The sequence below is a fragment of the Saimiri boliviensis genome, chromosome 7 (genome assembly GCF_048565385.1).
Source record: "Saimiri boliviensis isolate mSaiBol1 chromosome 7, mSaiBol1.pri, whole genome shotgun sequence".
NCBI lineage: Eukaryota > Metazoa > Chordata > Mammalia > Primates > Cebidae > Saimiri > Saimiri boliviensis.
In genome coordinates, this window is record NC_133455.1 from 11,614,883 (window position 1) to 11,634,118 (window position 19,236).

The following is a 19,236-nucleotide window of genomic DNA, read 5'->3' on the forward strand; positions in this document are numbered from 1 at the left end:
GTTCTGTGCGGCTGTGCCAAGGTCCTGGATGACCCCAATGAGGACCATCTGTACATGGGTAAGGAAGCCCTTTTCTTCTACCATCCTCACTCAGGCAACACACCTGCCAATGCCCAGGGGTCCTCTCGAGGCAGCCCGTGCCCTGGCACCTCCCACCAAAGATAGCTTTCCCCTTCCTGGTCCAGCTGGCCCCACTGGAGGCCACACTATGGTTGGGATCAGGAGGCAGAAGGGAGTTCTTGCTGGAACTTTATCTGGATCTCTTCTTCATTCATTTGCGTATATTTATTTTTCGGAGACAGGGTCTCGCTCTATTGTCCAGGCTACAGTTCAATGGCGCACAGCTCACTGGAGCCTTGATCTCCCAGGCTCAAGCGATCCTCCCTCCTCAGCCTCCTGAGTAGCCGGGATTACAGACATGCACCACCATACCCAGCTAATTAAAAAAGTTTTTTTTTTTGAGACAGAGTTTTGCTCTTTCACCCAGGCTGGAGTGAAGTGGCATGATCTCAGTTCCCTGCAAATTCCGCCTCCTGGGTTCAAGTGATTCTTCTGCCTCAGCTGGGATTACAGGTGCACGCCACCACACCTGGCTAATTTTTGTATTTTTAGTAGAGATGGGATTTCACCATGTTGGCCTGGCTGGTCTTGAACTCCTGACCTTGTGATCTGCCCGCCTTGGCTTCGCAAAGTGCTGGGATTACAGATGTGAGCCACCTTGCCTGGCCTAATTTTAAAAATTTTTGTAGAGACAGAATCTTACTATGTTGTTCAGCCTGGTCTCAAATGCCTGGGCTCAAGAGATCCTCCTGCCTCCCAAAGCATATATTTATTGACCACCTCTTATATGGGGGGCACTGTTTTAGGTGGAATATAGAAAAAAATGTAGAAAAAAATGTTTAGATTTGATTTAACATTGTATAGGAAAATCTATAACCAGCATCCCAAACTCCTGATTTCATGGATATTATCATCTAGGACAAGGCTGAAAAATTAAAAACAGTCAATTTAAAGAAAAACATTAAAGAATTTATGTGGCATCTAGGTATGGCCAAATGATCAACATAGTGGGCAAATCAATGAAATTTGGGAGATGCTGTAGAAATCGCGATCTGTCAAAAGTCATTTTGTTCCAGCATGGCATTCTTAGCAGAATTCTCTCAATTGGGACCCGAGATCCAGTTCAGAATGGCTTTGAGCTGTTTCTGAGGCATGCCTTTGTTCATTCAATAGAAGTTACAATTTGTCAGAGCTGCTTTAGGTTAATCAGGGACAACATTCAAAACCTCCTGTCCTCAGGGAGCACACCTGAGCATGATGCACGGGGTTCGAAAGCGATACCACCATAACAAAACAGAAACCCCGAGCAGGGCATGAGGGGCCGTGGGTTTTGGGTTGCGGGATGGAGAAATACAGTGGCTCCGCAGGGACTGTCTCACCGAGGTGACATTTGGGCAGAACAGTAGGGACCAGGTGGCAGAGGGTATTTTACAACATTTGTAAAGAAGTTGGGTCGGGCGCGGTGGCTCACATCTGTAAACCCAGCACTTTGGGAAGCCGAGGCGGGTGGATCACCTAAGCTCAGGAGTTTGAGACCAGCCTGGGCAGCGTGGCGAAACCCCATCTCTACTAAAAATACAAAAATTAGCTGGACGTGGTGGTGTGCACCTGTAATCTCAGCTACTTGGAGGCTGAGGCACCAGAATCATTTGAACCTGGGAGGTGGAGGTTGCAGTGAGCTGAGATGGTGCCACTGCACTCCAGCCTGGGCAACAAAGTGAGACTGCCTAAAAAAAAAAAATTAAAAATTTGGCTTTGATTCTGAGGGTGATGGAAGCCATTGGCAGGGGTTGGGTTGAGGGGTGGAATGAGTATAAGAAGAACATGGCCCAAGCCTCTAAGAGGAGTTTCCTGATCTGCTTGAGCTGGGCAGCTGCACATAGTTTTTCACTACTCAAGGTGGCAGTTGCAGAAAGGAGCCATGCTAATTTGGGATATGTGATTCCAGTGGTTTTGAAAATCCTGACACAGTTATATTTTACTTTCCAGCCACAGCCATGTGAGCCTGAGACAGACAGGGCAGTGCACAAGGCCAGGTAGTAGGTGTCAGGAAGGCTCTGCAGCCATAGGCCTGACATGCAAAGAGCAGAAAACTCATTTCAGGTGCGGTGGCTCATGCCTGTAACCCCAGCACTTTGGGAGGCTGAGTTGGGAGGCTCACTTGAGGCCAGGAGTTTGAGGCTGTAATGAGCTACGATTGTGCCACTGCACTCCAGCCTGGGTGACAGAGCAAGACCCTGTCTCAATTGAAAAAAAAAAAGGGAGTGGGCTGGGCATGGTGGTTCATGCCTGTAATCCCACCACTTTGAGAGGCCAAGGCGGAAGGATCATCTGAGGTTAGGAGTTCAAGACCAGCCTGACCAACATGGTGAAGCTCCGTCTATACTAAAAACACAAAGTTAGCCAGGTGTGGTGGCACATGCCTGTAATCCCAGCTACTTGGGAGGCTGAGGCAGGAGAATCACTTGAACCTGGGAAGTAGAGGTTGCAGTGAGTTGAGATTGTGCCATTATACTCCAGCCTGGGCAACTGAGAAGACTCTGTCTCAAAAAAAAAAAAAAAAGAAAAGAAAAAAGAAAAAAGAAAAAAAAAAGGTGGAAAACTCGATCTCTATTTCTGGAGGTTAAAAAATTCCCACCCACTGTTCAGCCCCAAAAGTGGTTGAACTGTCAGTGACTGAAAATAAACCTGTTTCAACAGGCCACCCTCCCTCATGCCACCTGATTTATGGTGCTTGGGTGGGTGGGAGGATGGTGCAGAAATTCATGAAGCTTGCAAGTTAAGACTTAAATAGCAGAAAAGGCCAAAGCTGAGGGGGCTAGCACTGGGTTGTCTGGAGAAGCTGCACCTTCGCATTACTTTTGCTTTTAACTGCAGCCTGAGGCCATGGCCAATCTGCCCTAACTCACAGTGGTTGATGCTGTGAAGACAGGGAAGGTCTGGGAGAGTTCAGTTCTTTCCTGATCAGAATCTTTAAGTCTTCTTTTTGTCTGAGTAGCTTCCCGGCTCCCCTTGGCCTCCTCAGGCCTTGGAGAGCTTTGAAACAACTCTTTGGTTTCATTTAAAAAAAAAAAATTGCCTGTAATCCCAGCACTTTGGGAGGCCAAGCTGGGTGGATCACCTGAGGTCAGGAATTTGAGACCAGCCTGACCAATATGATGAAACCCTGTCTCTACTAAAAATATGAAAATTAGCCAGGTGTGGTGGTGGGCACCTGTAGTCCCAGCTACTTGGGAGCCTGAGGCAGGAGAATTGCTTGAACCCAGGAAGCAGAGGTTGCAGTGAGCAAAGATCGTGCCACTGCACTCCAGCCTGGGCAACAAAGCAAGACTCGATCTCAAAAAAAAATTTTTTTTTTAAATTTTTATGGGGACATGGTAGGTGGATATAGTTATAGGGTACATGAGGCGTTTTGATACCGGCATGCAATGCATTCTTACATCATGGAAAATGGGATATCCCCTTTGGTTTCTATTACATGCTCATCTCATTATGAGTGTACGACTCCAGATAATAATCAACCCGGAAGTCATTCACTGGTTTTGAAATCTACTGTGCTCTTTTTATTTTTTTTTCTTCCTAAAGTACAGCCTTGTATTCCCAGTTATGCTTATTGTAGCAGAATCAAATTAACTATACCATGTGACCCAGCAATTCCACTCCTAGGTATATACCCAAAAGAACCGAAAACAGATATACACACAAATGCGTGTACACGAATGTTCACTGCAGCACTATTTACAATAGCCAAAAAGTAGAAACAGACCATATGCCCTCAACAGATGAATGGACAAAGAAAATGTGGTCTATCCATACGATGGAATATTATTCAGCCATTAAAAGGAATGAAGCACCGATCCATGCTCCAGTGTGGATGAACCTCAAAAACATGATGCTAAGTGAAAGCAGCCAGACACAAAAGGCCACGTAGTGTACAGTTCTGTTTACATGACATGTCCAGAACCGGCAGATCTATAGAGACAGGAAACACGTTAGAGGTGGCCAGGTGCTTGAGGGAGGGAAGAATGGGGAGTGACCACTGCTAATGGGACGAGGTTTCCTTATGAGGTGATGAGAAAGTTCTGGAAGTAGTGATGATTGCATAACATTGTGAATACACTAAATGCCACTCAATTACATACTTTTAAAATGAATAGTTTTATGTGATGCAAATTTCGATCTCAATTTTTTTTTTTTTTGAGACAGAATCTTGCTCTGTTGCCCAGGCTGGAGTGCAGTGGTATGATCTCGGCTCACTGTAACCTCTCCCGCCCAGTTTCAAGTGATTCTTATGCCTCAGCTTCCCAGGTAGCTGAGACTACAGGCACCTGCCACCATGCCTGGCTGATTTTTATATTTTTAGTAGAGATGGGGTTGTGCCATGTTTGCCAGGCTGGTCTCGAACTCCTTACCTCAGGTGATCTGCCTGCCTTGGCTCCCAAAGTGCTGAGATTACACTGGCGTGAGCCACCGTGCCCAGCTCCTGCCTTGTTTTCTTTGATTAGTGAATCCTGGGCCAATCTGAGTGCTAGAATCCAAGCCAAACTGGAGCTAGGGATGTCAGAAATCCCTGGTTCTTTGCCTTCTGATGGAAATTTAGCAAAGCAGGACCTTGGCCAGCTTCGTTCAGTGGACTGTTCTTCTCCCCAGCTCTAATAGTAGTTTCTGTCTTTCTCGGTGTTCCTGGAGGTGGTTGGGAGGTGGGGAGGACAGGGAGATGGATGTTCATTTTCCCATGTAACAGTTCACTCCCTTTTCTTCCTTATAGTGTTCGAACTGGTCAACCAAGGGTGAGTGTCTCAGCTCCCGGCACGGGTGATGCGAGGAGCTTTACCAGCTGCGTAGCTGAGTGAGGTGCCACTGGGCTCTGCTGGTGAGAGAGGGCCAGGGCCGGGCGGATCTGGTTTGTGTTTCACGCGTGTGTCGACCTTTCAGGCCCGTGATGGAAGTGCCCACCCTCAAACCACTTTCTGAAGACCAGGCCCGTTTCTACTTCCAGGATCTGATCAAAGGCATCGAGTACTGTAAGCAGGGCCTGTGGGAGGACTCTCAGCCGGCGGGTAGTTAGCGTTACGAGCTGTGGGTGCAAAATGGAAACTGTCTTCTTTTCTTCCTGGAGCACAAGGAGGTGGGTGGGTGGACGGGGGTTCTCTAGAGAGACAGAACTAATAGGATATGGATACACACACACACACACACACACACACACACACACACACACACAGAAGAGTTTATTTTTTAAATTTATTATTAATTATTATTATTTTTTGAGACAGAGTTTCGCTCTTGTTGCCCAGGCTGGAGTGCGATGGCATCATCTCGCTCACTGCAACCTCTGCCTCCTGGGTTCAAGTGATTTTCCTGCCTCAGCCTCCTGAGTAGCTGGGATTATGGGTGTGCGCCACCATGCCCGGCTATGTTTTTTGTTTGTATTTTTAGTAGAGATGGGGTTTCTCCATGTTGGTTAGCTGGTCTCGAACTCCCGATCTCAGGTGATGCGTCTGCCTCAGCCTCTCAAAGTGCTGGGATTATAGGTATGAGCCATCACTCCTGGCTAAGGGGAGTTTATTAAGTACTAACTTACAGGATCACAAGGTCCCACAATTCGCTGTCTGCAAGCTTGAGGAGCAAGGAGAGCCCCTCTGACTCTCAAAACTGAAGATCTTGGAGCCCGATGTTCGAGGGCAGGAAGCATCCAGCACGGGAGAGAGATGCCGGCTGTTGGGGCTAGGCCTGCCTCACCTTTTGCGTTTTTTTCTGCCTGCTTTATATTTGCCGGCAGCTGATTAGATTGTGCCCAGCAGATTAAGGGTGGCCTGCCTTTCTCAGCCCACTGACTCAAATGTTAATTTCCTTTGGCACCACCCACACAGACACACCCAGGATTCGTACTTTGTATCCTTCAGTCCAATCAAGTTGACACTCAGTATTAACCATCACAACAGGAAGCAAAATTGTGTGAGATGAAGAATCAGGGCCAGCTGTGGAGAGCCACCCTAGGGCCATGGCCCAGGCAAGCCAAAACCCTTCTTCCTGCCACTCGGAAAAATGAAGAGCGGTAGCAATAGTGACTATTTATTTAGCACTTTCTGTGTGCACCAGGCACTGTTTGGGGCTCTACTTTTTTTGTTTCTTACTCCTTCCAGCCACCCTGGGATGAGGGTCCTGTTAACTTCCTGGAACCTTAGTTTCCTCATCTGTAAAATGGGGATAACGTATCTCTCACCAGGGCTGAGAGATCAGCTAGTACACATCAGTGGTTTGATTGGCGGGTGTCTTTTCTGTTTCTGCTTATTAAACATCTTAGCTATTTTTTTTTTTTTTTTTTTTTTTGAGATTCTTGCCTGTTGCCCAGGCTGGAGTGCAGTGGCGTGATCTCAGCTCACTGCAACCTCTGCTTCCTGGGTTGAAGTGGTTCTTGTGCCTCCGCCTCCAAAATAGCTGGGATTACATGCACCCGCCACCACGCCCAGCTAATTTTTGTATTTTTAGTAGAGATGCGGTTTTGCCATGTTGGCCAGGCTGGTCTTGAACTCCTGACCTGAGGTCATCTACTGCCTTGGCCACCCAAAGTTCTGGGAGTACAGGTGTGAGCCACTGCGCCCAGCCATCATGTTAGCTCTTACCCCTGCCTGTCACATAGGATGGTTGGAGGTTTAATTAAATGTAAAATGTGAATGTGAAACACCTAATGCAGGGCTAAGCCCCTTGGTGCTCTGCAGAGGGAGCTGCTGCTGCTTTTACAGAAGTCATCTTCATGGCAGTTGGGTCTTCCAGGCTGTAGAATTGTCCTGTGCCATGGGCCGATAGCCAGGAAGAGTTAACCAAGCCCCCAGTTCGGCTGTATGGTTCACATTTTAAATCGGCCTGCTCAGGTCATTGTCGGTTTGGTAAATCAGCTGAGTGTTGGCTGTTGGTAAATGAAACTATGTTTCACCGTCAGTCTCACCCAGAGCTGGGAGCCAAGCCCAGCGAAAACTTCCCATGCACTTTCACCTGTGCCTTAATAACAGGCGATTACGAACTGCTATTGGCAGTTTCATGTTCATTGTTGAGAAAAGGTGGGGCGATGGTGAGCTGGTACTTCCTTGAAGATACTCTTTTCCCCTCATCTTTTAGAGCATGCGAGTGCTCAGCGGGTTTGGGGAGGGGGAGGTTGGAAAAGGCCTGTCTGTGGGAGACAAGGCACCAGAGGGCGCCATGCTTGTGCCTCCAGGCCGTGTGGCCACACAGAGGTCCTCACGGGGTTTTCCTTTCCCACCTGCTATCCACCTCTCCCCAGTACACTACCAGAAGATCATCCATCGTGATATCAAACCTTCCAACCTCCTGGTCGGAGAAGATGGGCACATCAAGATTGCCGACTTTGGCGTGAGCAATGAGTTCAAGGGCAGCGACGCTCTCCTCTCCAACACCGTGGGCACGCCCGCCTTCATGGCGCCCGAGTCGCTCTCTGAGACCCGCAAGATCTTCTCTGGGAAGGTGAGCTTGGGCTTGCCTCAGGCACAGGGTTCTACCTGTGTTAGTCTTTTGGGTTTTGAGCAGCAAAAATCCAACTCACCCAGGCTTAAACAGTGAATCCACTGGATCGTGATACTGAGGCGTAGGCTTCAGGCTTGGCTAGATCCAGGGACTCAGACTGAAACCATCTCTCTCCATCTTTCAGTTGTTTTCCTTATTTGGTTTCCTCTACAGCTAGGTCAGGCACCAAGGGTCCAGGTTACTTTCAGTCGTTTGCCAACCTCAGTGGCAATAGTGTTCCTCTCTCTGACTAGCTCCTGCAATAACCCTGGGGTTGGCTCTGGTTGGCCCAACATGGGTCATGTGTCAATGCTTCAACCAGTTGCTGTGGCTGGGGGTACTGGGTCCCTCATTGGCCTGGCCTGGATCTGTGCCTGTGCCAGAGCCTAGGAGACAGGATTGGTCCCGCCCCAGCTCCAAGGGCTGAGAGTCAAGAGGTGGTTCCCCAAAGGAAAGCTGGAAGATTGGATACTGGACTGCCCCTTGTGCCCTCACACTAAGCTCTCTTTTTCTTGCAGGCACTGGATGTTTGGGCCATGGGTGTGACACTCTACTGCTTTGTCTTTGGCCAGGTAAGAGGGTAGGGTGTCCCGTCCCCTTAGTGCTGCTGGGTGGCCCCTGGGCTGATAGTCATCCTTGTGGGGAGACCATACTTACTTATGTAAGAGTTATTTTAGGCTGGACATATTGGCCCACGCCTGTAATCCCAGCTACTCGGGAAGCCGAGGCAGGAGAATTGCTTGAACCCGGGAGGTGTAGGTTGCAGTGAGCCGAGATCACACCATTGTACTCCATATCTCAATATATATATATATTTTTTTTTTTTTTTTTTTTTTTGAGATGGAGTCTTGCTCTGTTACCCAGGTTGGAGTGCAGTGGTGTGATCTTGGCTCACTGCAACCGCCACCTCCTGGGTTCAAGTGATTCTCCTGCCTCAGCCTCCCAAGTAGCTGAGTCTACAGGTGCCAGCCACCACGCCCAGCTAATTTTTGTATTTTTGTAGAGACGGCTTTTTGCCATGTTGGCCAGGCTGGTATGAAACTCCTGACCTCAAGTGATCCGCCCACCTCGGCCTCCGAGAGTGCTGGGATTTGGGATTACAGGTGTGAGCCACTGCACCTGGCCTTCTCCTTTTAACTCTGAAGTTCAGTTTGATTATGTGAGCAATAAAAATGTAGATTTTTCGCTTTCCTGAGCTTGTGTTCTTGTTCAGGAAAGCTTAAGAAACTTAGGAAGAAATAATGGAGTTTATAATGATTGCCTCTCAATATTTGATGAGAAGATTTTTCAATCATACAGTGAAGTTGGCAGAGTTGTGCAGTGAACACCCGCATACCCACCACCTGGATTCTACTGTTAACCTTTTTCTGTGCTTGTCTGTTCATTACCTTACCCATCCCTCAGTCCATCTGGTTTCTTAATGTATTTCAGAGTAAGTTACCACCGTCTCTGCTCTTCCTTCCAAACGCTTTAGGAGGCAGTGATTAGCTAGAGCTCAAGTCACTGCTCTTAATGAAATCATTTTCCTTAGACAGGGGTGGTTCAGGTACCTCTCTGCCACTTTTTCCACCATTTTAGTGCCCCATGTAAAGCTTCCTTTTCCAGCACACATAACTGAGCTCCTCTTGAGTCAGGCCCTCGGCTGGGTGAAAGCTTCGATTTGTCACCCAGAAGGTGGTGCAGAAATAGGCTTCAGAGTTAGCTGAATCTAGGCTTACATCACTCTTTGTACTTCCTGGGACACGTTATTTCTCTGAACTTCTGTTTTTCTCTTCTGTAAAATGAGAATGCTCCTTATGATTTCTGATGACTTCTGAGAGGATTGACAGAAATAATTCAAGTGTCCATTAATTCAGCAGATATTTCTTGAGCCCTTACTTTGTGCCAGGAATGCTTTTAGGCATGCGAGAGTTTGCAGTGAGCAAGACAGACAGAAATCTCTGCTTTCTTGGAGCTGACATTCCCGTGGGAGGAGTTAAACAATAAACAAGACTGGGTGCAGTGGCTCACGCCTGTAATTCGAGCACTTTAGGAGGCCAAGGTGGGTGGATCACGAGGTCAAGAGATCGAGACCATCCGGGCCAACATAGTGAAACCCCGTCTCTACTAAAATACAATAATTAGCTGGGTGTGGTGGCGAATGCCTATAGTTCCAGCTACTCGGGAGGCTGAGGCAGGAGAATTGCTTGAATCCGGGAGGTGGAGGTTGCAGTGAGCCGAGATCGCGCCATTGCACTCCAGCCTGAGTAACAAGAGTGAAACTCCATCTCAAAAAAAAAAAAAAAAAGCCAACAAACAAAAATAAACCAATAGACAAATCTGTACGATAACATCAGGGATAAGTCTACGATGGGACAGTGTGGGCAGCAGTGGCATTGGTGGTTGTCTGTTTGAGACAGAGGTGCAGAAGGTCTCCCTGAGATGGCGAGCTTTCGTCAAATACCTGCATGGTGGGAGAGACCAAGCCATGTAGATATTGGTGGGAAGAACATTGCAGGGAGGGGGAACAGTGAATGAAAATCCCAGAGTGGGGCGCGGCGTGGTCCAGGCTACACCCTTGCATGTCAGTGTTGCTGCTGCTGCTGCTTCGAAGCTTCTGTTTTTTTCTGGTGTTTCTGTTGCTCACCTGGCAAGAGGGTGATGAGCAGTGTGCTGAGGCCCAGCTACAGAGGGAGGCTGCAGTGTGCTTGGGAAAGGCTCTAGCCCTTTGAGAAGGACACTCCTGGGCATTCCTGGCTCTGCCCAGCCTCAGTGGGGCCCCACACCCCTGTGTCTGCGCCATTCTCGGGGAGAATGGGAACTGTCTACTCCCCAGCCTGGGCCGCAATTGTTGGTTTCTCAGTTGTGTCCTATGTGGAGTGGCACAGCACTGGTGGCCGCCGTGGACCGTCACTCTGTCCCTGGTCTCTTCACAGTGCCCATTCATGGACGAGCGGATCATGTGTTTACACAGTAAGATCAAGAGTCAGGCCCTGGAATTTCCAGACCAGTGAGTATCTCCCGCCATCCTGCGTCACTTCCCGGTTCGAGTTCCTGGCAGTCCTGTGTCTCCCACACCTGATGTGTCTCCCACCCTGACATGTCTCCATCCACAGGCCAGATATAGCTGAGGACTTGAAAGACCTGATCACCCGTATGCTGGACAAGAACCCTGAGTCGAGGATCGTGGTGCCGGAAATCAAGGTACCCTTGGCTCAGCCAGTGCCTGTGCTTGGAACTGTTTGGCTCAGCTCTGCCTCAGCCAGGCCCCACACCCTTGTGTCCACAGCACCACACCCTCCTTGGCACTGCTGTTCTCCCAGGCCCCGGGGGCCTCTGAGCTGCTGGGGGCTCTGTTGAGGGGTGGGGAAGAAGATGTGGGCGTCGTGTGCACTGTGCTTTTGGAGTGGGATCTGTGACCGGCCAGCCTGCACTTGCTCCGATTGGTGTGGGCCAATGGGATCCACCCGCCGCTGGCCAACCTGGGGCCCGTGCTCCACTCCCTGTTGCCGGAACTCGGATCCTTAACAAAGGACAGTCCCTTTGAAAAACTGCAGTGAGGACAGGAGGAAATTAGTGAGCTATTCCACCTCCCCAGCCTGCCGAAGTCCACCCTCTTGCAGAAAGCACTTTTAGGGAAGTGTCCTCCCCAGCACATCCCCACTAATGCCACACGCATACATCTGGCCCTTTAAGAAATCTAGAGCAAAGAAAAGAAAAAGAAAAAGAAAAAAAGAATGAAAAAGAAAAAAAAGAAATCTAGAGATAGGCCGGGCACAGTGGCTCACACCTGTAATCCCAGCACTGTGGGAGGCTGAGTCGGGTGGATCACTTGAGGTCAGGAGTTTGAGACCAGCCTGGTCAACATGGTGAAACCCATCTCTACTAAAAAATACAAAAATTAGCCAAGTGTGGTGGTGGTCACCTATAATCCCAGCTCTTTGGGAGGCTGAAGGAGAATTGCTTGCACCCAGGAGGCAGAGGCTGCAGTGAGCCGAGATCATACCACTGCACTCCAGCTTGGGCAACAGAGCAAGACTCCATCTCACAAAAAGAAAAAGAAATCTAGAGATTTGCCTGGGGACCTTCTAGGCACCTAGCTAACCAGCGTTTGAAGGTGTCTTAACAGGAGGCAGCCCAGAAAGTGATTTTAGGTTTAGGGCTTGGACCCAAGGGGCAGACCCCTGGTGGGTCCTCTCCCGATGGTGTCCTGCCGGCTGGTCTCGCTGTGCCCGCCAGTGTCTGCCTCCCCTGCTGTGAGGTGGGGATAATGCCGCCTGCTGTGTGCCGAACCTCCCCGGCGTCAGGAACTGTGGCTGAGGCACGATGGAGGCTCCTTGGCAGCCAGGCAAGGCAGATGCCAAATTCTAGCCACTTCGGCCAAGACCTGGGGCGGGATGGAGAATCGCCTTCTCCCATGTCAGCCTCGAAGCTCCTCCTGTCCTGTCTCTCCGTCTTCACCCCCGCCCTCTGCTCGCCAGCTGTCTTGCATGCCCGACCACAGGCCCTCGCCTCTCCCTCCTGCATGCCCTCGTGTCTCCGCTCGCTGGCAGGGCCCTCAGGGAGCCAGCCGCGCCCGCCCCTCACCCCTCCTGTTGTTCATTGAAGCTGCACCCCTGGGTCACGAGGCACGGGGCGGAGCCGTTGCCGTCGGAGGACGAGAACTGCACGCTGGTCGAAGTGACCGAAGAGGAGGTCGAGAACTCAGTCAAACATATTCCCAGCCTGGCGACCGTGGTAAGGCAGCCGGACCCCTGACCAGAGCAGGGACCCAGGAGCCTGAGGTGGGGCCTGGCCAGGACAGGCAGGACACAGGCGGGTGCCTGGGAGTCAGGAGATGGCTGGGGGCCGCCCCTAACCCACAGCTGCTGGCCTCTGGGCCTCAGTCACACATCAGGCCAGGTGACCCCTGCATCTTCTGAGCCAGGTTCCATGTTACCATAGGGAGGGGGCAGTTTCTCCTTCTGGAATTCCTGCTTTCAGAGCTTATCAGGGGAGAGTAACTAGAAGTGCCAGGCAGGAGCAAGGGCTGGGAGCCGGGGCTGAGGTCGCTAAGCCAGGAGTCCCACCTGACTGGACTTTCAGGCTCCAGGGTGGATGGGGTAGCACATCTCACGCCTGCTGTGTGGGCAGCCACCAGGAAAGTTCTGCCCGTCTCCTGAGGGTGGGATTTTGCTTAGGAGCCACCAGGTCCCGTTTTATTTGGATCCTGACCCAGGAAGAAGCCAGAATGTCGAGTCCTCAGGCCTAACCTGGGAGGCTCTGGGAATTTCCAATGACCAAGTCCCTGTCCAGGAGGGCAGCTAGCTCCAAGAGGGAGGCCAGGAGTCCTGGGGGTCCAGGCTCTAGGCAGCAGGCCTGGGGACAGAGACCAACAGGTTGTCCTACCATAGCCACTTCGAAAGGCCTGGTTGCAGTTGGCCAGCACTGGTGGCTCTGGGAGGGACCCATGAGACTGACTGCAAAGGCACAGAAGGTCCAGCTGTGAGAGACTAGCCCTGTAGGGGCCCGGTTGCTGCTTCTCTCCTCCAGCTTTGCACTTCTCCTCTCTTCTTCCCCACACACTTGCTCTCTCCTCCTTCCAAAGCTGAGCCCTGGCTGGGGCATCCATCCACATCTTCCTCCACTCCCCCCCGGGGCTGCGCATGACCGTCGCTGCTGAAGACTCACTCACACCCACGCACCCTTCCTCAGCCACCCACCCACCCCCTGCGCCTGTAGATGGGGAGGCAGCTGGCTTCGGACTCTGCACCCACTGTGGGTTACTCTGTTCCAGGCTTGGGATGTTCCAGTCCTGAATTAGTTGCCCTCTCTTTCCTCCCCAGCTCTCAGCTGCAGGTTCTTGGGAGAAAGCGTCTGACCCTGGAGGTGTGGAGTAGGCATTCATTATTCTGGAAACATTTGTGGAACACCAGGCTGGGAGCAGGGGCTGGGTGATGAGCAAAACCCCCATGGCCTCTGCCATGCTTGCGAGGCAGATGCTGGTCAAACCAGCAAATGTATGTACAGGGCAAGACACGCCCCTAATGGAGGGACACTTGGCCCCACCTGGAAGAAGTGGATAGACACCGAAAGGTGGTAGGGCATTAACGCCACCGAGAGAGGGTGGAAGGGGCTAACACACCTGGGCAAGGCCACTGAAGCAGGGCAAGGAAGTGGAGGGGAGGGTGCGGCAAAATTTGATATCTTTACTCCAAGAGCCATGGGTTCGAACCACGGCAGCTGGAGCAGGGATGGGCAAGTAGATAGTGGGAAAGGGTCTCACTTGGAACAGGATTGCAAGGTGCAGGCCCCCTCCATGTGTTCACCATTCAGGAAACGGAGCAGCAGCATGTGCCAGGCACAGGTGTCAAAGATGAGCATGGCCCAGTGCCAGCTCTCGGGCGTCGGGGGGTGGAGCTCCTGGCCTTATGAGAAAGCTGGACCTGGGGAGAATCAGCCTCTGGTACGATCAGAGGTGCAAGGGCTGGGGGCTTCACAGAGGAGGAGTTCCTGCCCTGGGTTGACAAGGCCGCAGGGGAGGTGACAGGGCTGGCTCACTTAGGGAAGTGACCCCTGCCCAGGTTCAGAGGAAAGAGGGGCTGGCATGTCCCGGTGACTGTAGGTAGGAACCTCAGCAGGGGAAGAGGCCTTCATTCCCAAAGTCGGTGCTGCTTTTTTTCTTTTCTTTCTTTTTCTTTCTTTTTTTTTTTTTTTTTTTTGAGATGGAGTCCTCTGTCGCCCAGGCTGGAGTGCAATGACACGATCTTGGCTCACTGCAACCTCCGCCTCCTGGGTTCAAGCAATTCTCCTGCCACAGCCTCCTGAGTAGCTGGGATTACAGGCACCCATCATCATGCCCAGCTAATTTTTGTATTTTTAGAAGAGACGGGGTTTCACCATGTTGGTCAGGCCGGCTCAGGTGATCTGCCTGTCTCGGCTTCCCAAAGTGCTGGGATTACAGGCGTGAGCCACCACACCCAGCTCCCACCTTCTCTTAAATTGAGGTAGAATTCACATAAAATTAAAGCAAACAAGTCAGTGGCATTTGGGACATTGTCGGTGGTGTGCAGGTATCCCCTCCATAGTTCTGAACATTTTCATGACTTTACACCCTCGTCCGTCAGCAGTCACCCTCCATTCCCCTCCGCCCAGCCCTGGCACTGACTCACCTGCCCTTTGTGTCTATAGATTTCTGTATTCCGGTGGAATCCTACACTATGTGGCCTTGTGGGCCTGGCACGGTTGTAGCCTGGATCAGTGTTTCATTCCTTTTATGGCTGAATCATGTTCCTTCATACGGACAGACCACTTTGAGTTTATCTGTTCTTCAGTTGATGGGCATTTGGGTGTTTCTACCTTTTGGTAAATCAATGTGTCTAAAAAAGAAACTTTTTTTTTTTTTTTTTAGACAGTCTTCCTCTGTCGCCCAGGCTGGAGTGCAATGGCACAATCTCGGCTCACTGCAACCTCCACCTCCTGGGTTCAAGCCATTCTCCGGCTTCAGCCTCCTGAGTAGCTGGCACTACAGGCGCGTGCCACCACTCCTGGCTAATTTTTGTATTTTTAGTAGAGACAGGGTTTCACCATATTGGCCAGACTGCTCTCGAACTCCTGACCTTGTGATCCGCCTGCCTCAGCCTTCCAAAGAGCTGAGATTACAGGCGTGAGCCACCGTGTCTGGCCTCAATGTTTCTTAAACACTTATTTTTCTTGTTAGCAGCAAATGCTTAAAAAGTCAGAAGCTTAGTGAATTCCTGAAACAGCTTGAAGGGGTACCACACCCGGTTGGGGTGGAGTGAGGAGCCCAGAGACTCTTACGGGGTCCGCAGGCCATTCTCTTCATGGGAAATGGCAGCCAAGAGCATCACCAAGGGTGATTGTTCATGCCCTTGCTCCAGAACTTTCTGGGGCTCTCTGGCTGGCCACAGGCCAAGTTCCAGACCCCTTTGGGTGAGGATTCTGAGTCAGGAAGTGAGGGGACCAGATCTGGGTTTTGGAAGGGATCGGAGGGAGGGAAGTGGAAAGTAGGAGGCCTGGGAGAGGCGCTGAGCAGTGGCTGAGGGGTGTGGTGCAGGACCCACCTTTTCCCAGAGTATTCTCTCGGTGGGGGTTGCTGGGGGGCTGTTTCCCAGCCAGGCTGCCTATGTGGTCTGTATTTAGTATGGGCAGAGCTGGGCCGCCACTGAGGCCAGCCCCCATCATCTCTCAGAAACACCTTCTAGGGTGGCCAAGCTTTTCTTCTCACACCGCACCAGCTTGTGACCTGGCCATCCTCAGCGTTCTGGGATGTCTCCCGTCCCCGACTAAGACACAGTGCCCTGAGAAACTGGTACCCCGGTGTGTTGCTGGGGGGAATGTAAAATGCCGTGGCTGCTGTAGGAGACAGTCTTATATTTCCTAAAGTTGTTCAACATAGAATTACCATGTGACCCAGAAATGCCTCTCCTCGTCTGGGCCCAAGAGAAATGACATGTTGTGTGGGTAACATGTCTATACCAAATTCATGCATGAATGTTCATAGCAGCGCTATTCACAGTAGCCAAAGGGTAGGAATGCACGTCCATCGGTAGATGAATGGAGAAGCTGAATGTGGTCCATCTGTGCAGAGCGTTACTGTTGGACCATAGGAAGCAGTGAAGCACTGATTGTGCTCCAGCACTCAGGAGCACGACGCTGAGTGAGAGAAGCCGGACACAACAGGCCGCGGGTGGTCTGATTTCATCTATAGGAACGTCCCGGATGGGTCAGTATGCACAGACAGGGAGCTTAGTGGTCACCAGGGGCTGGAGGAAGGGCGAGTGGGGCATGCCTTGCTGACAGGCGTCGGGTGTCTTTTTGGGGTAATACAAATGTTCTGAAATTAGATAGTGGGACTATGAATATACTAAAAACCATTGAATCATATACTTTACCATGGTGGGAGCCAGGCCTGTTGGCTCATGCCTGTAATCCCAGCACTTTTGGAGGCCGGGATAGGCGGAACACCTGAGGTCAGGGGCTCAAGACCAGACTGGCCAATATGGTAAAACCCCGTCTCTACTAAAAGTACAAAAATCAGTTGGGCGTGGTGGCAAGTGCCTGTAGTCCCAGCTACTTGGGAGGCTGAGGCAGGATAATCCCTTGAACCTGGGAGGCGGAGGTTGCGGTGAGCTGAGATTGCACCACTGCACTCCAGCCTGGGTGACAGAGCAAGACTCCACCTCAAAAAAAAAAAAAAAAAAAAGTTTATGTCATGTGAATCATATTTTGATTTTTGTTTTTTTCAAACCCATGCATTTTTTTTTTCTCTATTTCAATAGGTTTTTGGGAGCAGGTGGTGTTTGATTACGTGGATAAGCACTTTCGTGGTGATTTCTGAGATGTTGGTGCGCCCGCCACCTGAACAGTATACACTGCACTCAGTGTGCAGGCTTTTATCCCTCACCCATCCTCCCACCCTTCCCGCCAAGTCCACAAAGTCCATTGTGTCATTCTTAACACCCTTGCGTCCTCATAGCTTAACTCCCGCTTACAAATATGAAGACAATGATGTTTGGTTTTTCCATTCCTGAGTTACTCACTTTTGTATGTCTCAATTTTGAAAAAGCAGCCCGACTCCCAGAATCATACCGAGGAGGCAATAGTTTCTCAATGGGGTGGTCATAAACAGCTTTCACCAAAAATAAAGTCCTGGCCTTGAAGATGAGACAGGCTGAGGGGCCTGGAGAGCCTATCCAGCCATGGCTTCCGTGAGACAGAGGTGCCAGTGTGCCCGAGGGATGGTGCAGGCCCACTCTCCTGGAGGACAGGCCTGTGGGAGTTGGTGAGGCAGGTACTAGATGATGACCAGCCTTGACTGTCAGACCAGGGGGTTGGGACCTTATTTTGTTGGCAGCCAGGGAGCCACAGGAGGTTTTGGAACAAGGCAGACTTAGGGATGGCTCTGTCACATGCACCCAGGTGGGAAGGACATTGCCAGTTTCTCTCAAAGGCCTGCTGTAGGCCACTAGCCCTGGGAGCTGGCAGGGGCTGGGGAGAAGGAAGAGGGAGAGTGTTGCCTGGATTCGCCCCTACCTGCCAGGCAGTCATGTGCCACTGCCTCTGTTCTCCCTCTTCAGATCCTGGTGAAGACCATGATACGGAAACGCTCCTTTGGGAACCCATTTGAGGGCAGCCGGCGGGAGGAGCGCTCGTTGTCAGCGCCTGGAAACCTGCTCACGTGAGTGGCCGCCTGCCTTCTTGGGTGAGGGAGTGGGTGGCTGGAGGCCGAGCTTGGGGCAGCCCTGGCCAGCCCACTCTGCACAGGCCTTCTCTGAAGTGGTGCCATCTGAACTCAGATGAAAGCCGCCTGGCGCACCGGGGCAGTCAGCACCCCTTCCTGGGCTCAGCCCACCCCCTTTTGCTGACGGCTAAGCCACCTGAAGTTTACCTTTCTTGGGGACTTGCACTGTAGTTGGGGGTGCTCTGGGCAGTCGGAAGGAAGGCGCTTTTCTGGGCCAGGGAGCGTGAGTGCCTGATGGGGAGGTTGAGGCTCTGCGATGGGTGAGTGAGCAGTGTGGTCTCACTTAGGACCCCGTGTGTCCAGGCAGAGAGGTGTCCACTCATCGGCTGTCAACACCATCCTGGCTTCAGCTCTCTGAAGCTGGTGTTTGGGGTCTGAGTGTCTCTGGGGTGGGGGAACGGGCATCCCATGGATTCCAAGTTTCCCTTCTCACGTCCCTTTTCCCTCCCTCTGGTGATTCCAGCAAAAAAACAACCAGGGAATGTGAGCCCCTGTCTGAGCTCAAGGTAATGCCTGCCTGCCTGTGCCATAGCCTCTGCTGGGGCCTGGGGGTGGGGGCAGCTGCAGAGCACGGGGCATCCCCACCTAGGCAGACGTTTCTTCCAGCCTGGGCCGCTGTGGCCAGGCTCACCACGGGCCTCTAGACCCAGTACTAGAACGAGGGGCCTCGGGGGCTTGGACCCGATGGTGAGTCATGCATGTAGGCTGGGGCTGCGGGTGCATGGCGCTCCAGCTGGAATGCCTGTGGATGCACCCAGGTCTGAAGACCCCTGTGGCCTCCATGTCTTCTCAGTGCACGTCAATGGCATTGAAGCTCTTGTCATGGGGCCCACGGGTGCCCCAGCGAGTCCGCATGGTCAGAGCATAGGTCAGGCATGCTGCACTGTGTGGCTCTTCGTTCAGGGCTCTCTGGCCTCCACTCTTCTTTCTTTGATGTGTTTAGACCTAGAAAATAAATCCCCTTCCTGCCTGTTGCAAAGTAATGTAAGCATTCTCTCACCCAAGTGGGATGCAGACCTTCTTGCTGTCAGCCACGCTTCCTTCACACACATACCCAGCCCGGTGACCAGAACCTCCCAGGACAGATGAGGCTTTGTGTCCTATGAGACTGGGGGAAGCTGCTGGGCACCGCTACTGCAGGTGCCATGGTGGGCGCGGACACCACTGTCCTTCCCACTGAGCCCGTCGTGGCCACCTGATTCGGTGGGCGCTCCAGACAGTCTCTTCTTTTTCTTTCTTTCTTTTTCTTTTCTTTCTTTCTTTCTTTCTTTTTTTTTTTTGAGATGGAGTCGCCCTGTGTCTTCCAGGCTGGAGTGCAGTGGCGCGATCTCGGCTCACTGCAACCTCCGCCTCCCAGGTTTAAGAGATTCTTCTGCCTCAGCTTCCCGAGTAGCTGGGACTACAGGCACGTGCCACCATTCCCAGCTATTTTT

The 19,236-nt window shown here is 51.5% G+C and overlaps 1 protein-coding gene across 9 annotated transcripts in view; it reads left to right on the forward strand.

Annotated features, from left to right (window-relative positions):
- The window catches only part of CAMKK2 (calcium/calmodulin dependent protein kinase kinase 2), a 61,698-nt gene that overhangs the window by 36,771 nt on the left and 5,691 nt on the right, over window positions 1-19,236 (forward strand). For 5 of the 9 annotated variants that reach the window (XM_074402147.1, XM_039472346.2, XM_039472347.2 and 2 more), the window contains exons 7-16: window positions 22-58; window positions 4,829-4,850; window positions 4,996-5,084; window positions 7,343-7,542; window positions 8,100-8,153; window positions 10,497-10,570; window positions 10,677-10,764; window positions 12,169-12,297; window positions 17,640-17,740; window positions 18,267-18,309. In XM_074402147.1, coding sequence (XP_074258248.1) covers window positions 22-58; window positions 4,829-4,850; window positions 4,996-5,084; window positions 7,343-7,542; window positions 8,100-8,153; window positions 10,497-10,570; window positions 10,677-10,764; window positions 12,169-12,297; window positions 17,640-17,740; window positions 18,267-18,309 — 837 coding nt within the window. The remainder of the gene's footprint in view (window positions 1-21; window positions 59-4,828; window positions 4,851-4,995; window positions 5,085-7,342; window positions 7,543-8,099; window positions 8,154-10,496; window positions 10,571-10,676; window positions 10,765-12,168; window positions 12,298-17,639; window positions 17,741-18,266; window positions 18,310-19,236) is intronic. The other 4 variants (XM_074402149.1, XM_039472348.2, XM_039472349.2 and 1 more) reach the window with 3 other exon arrangements.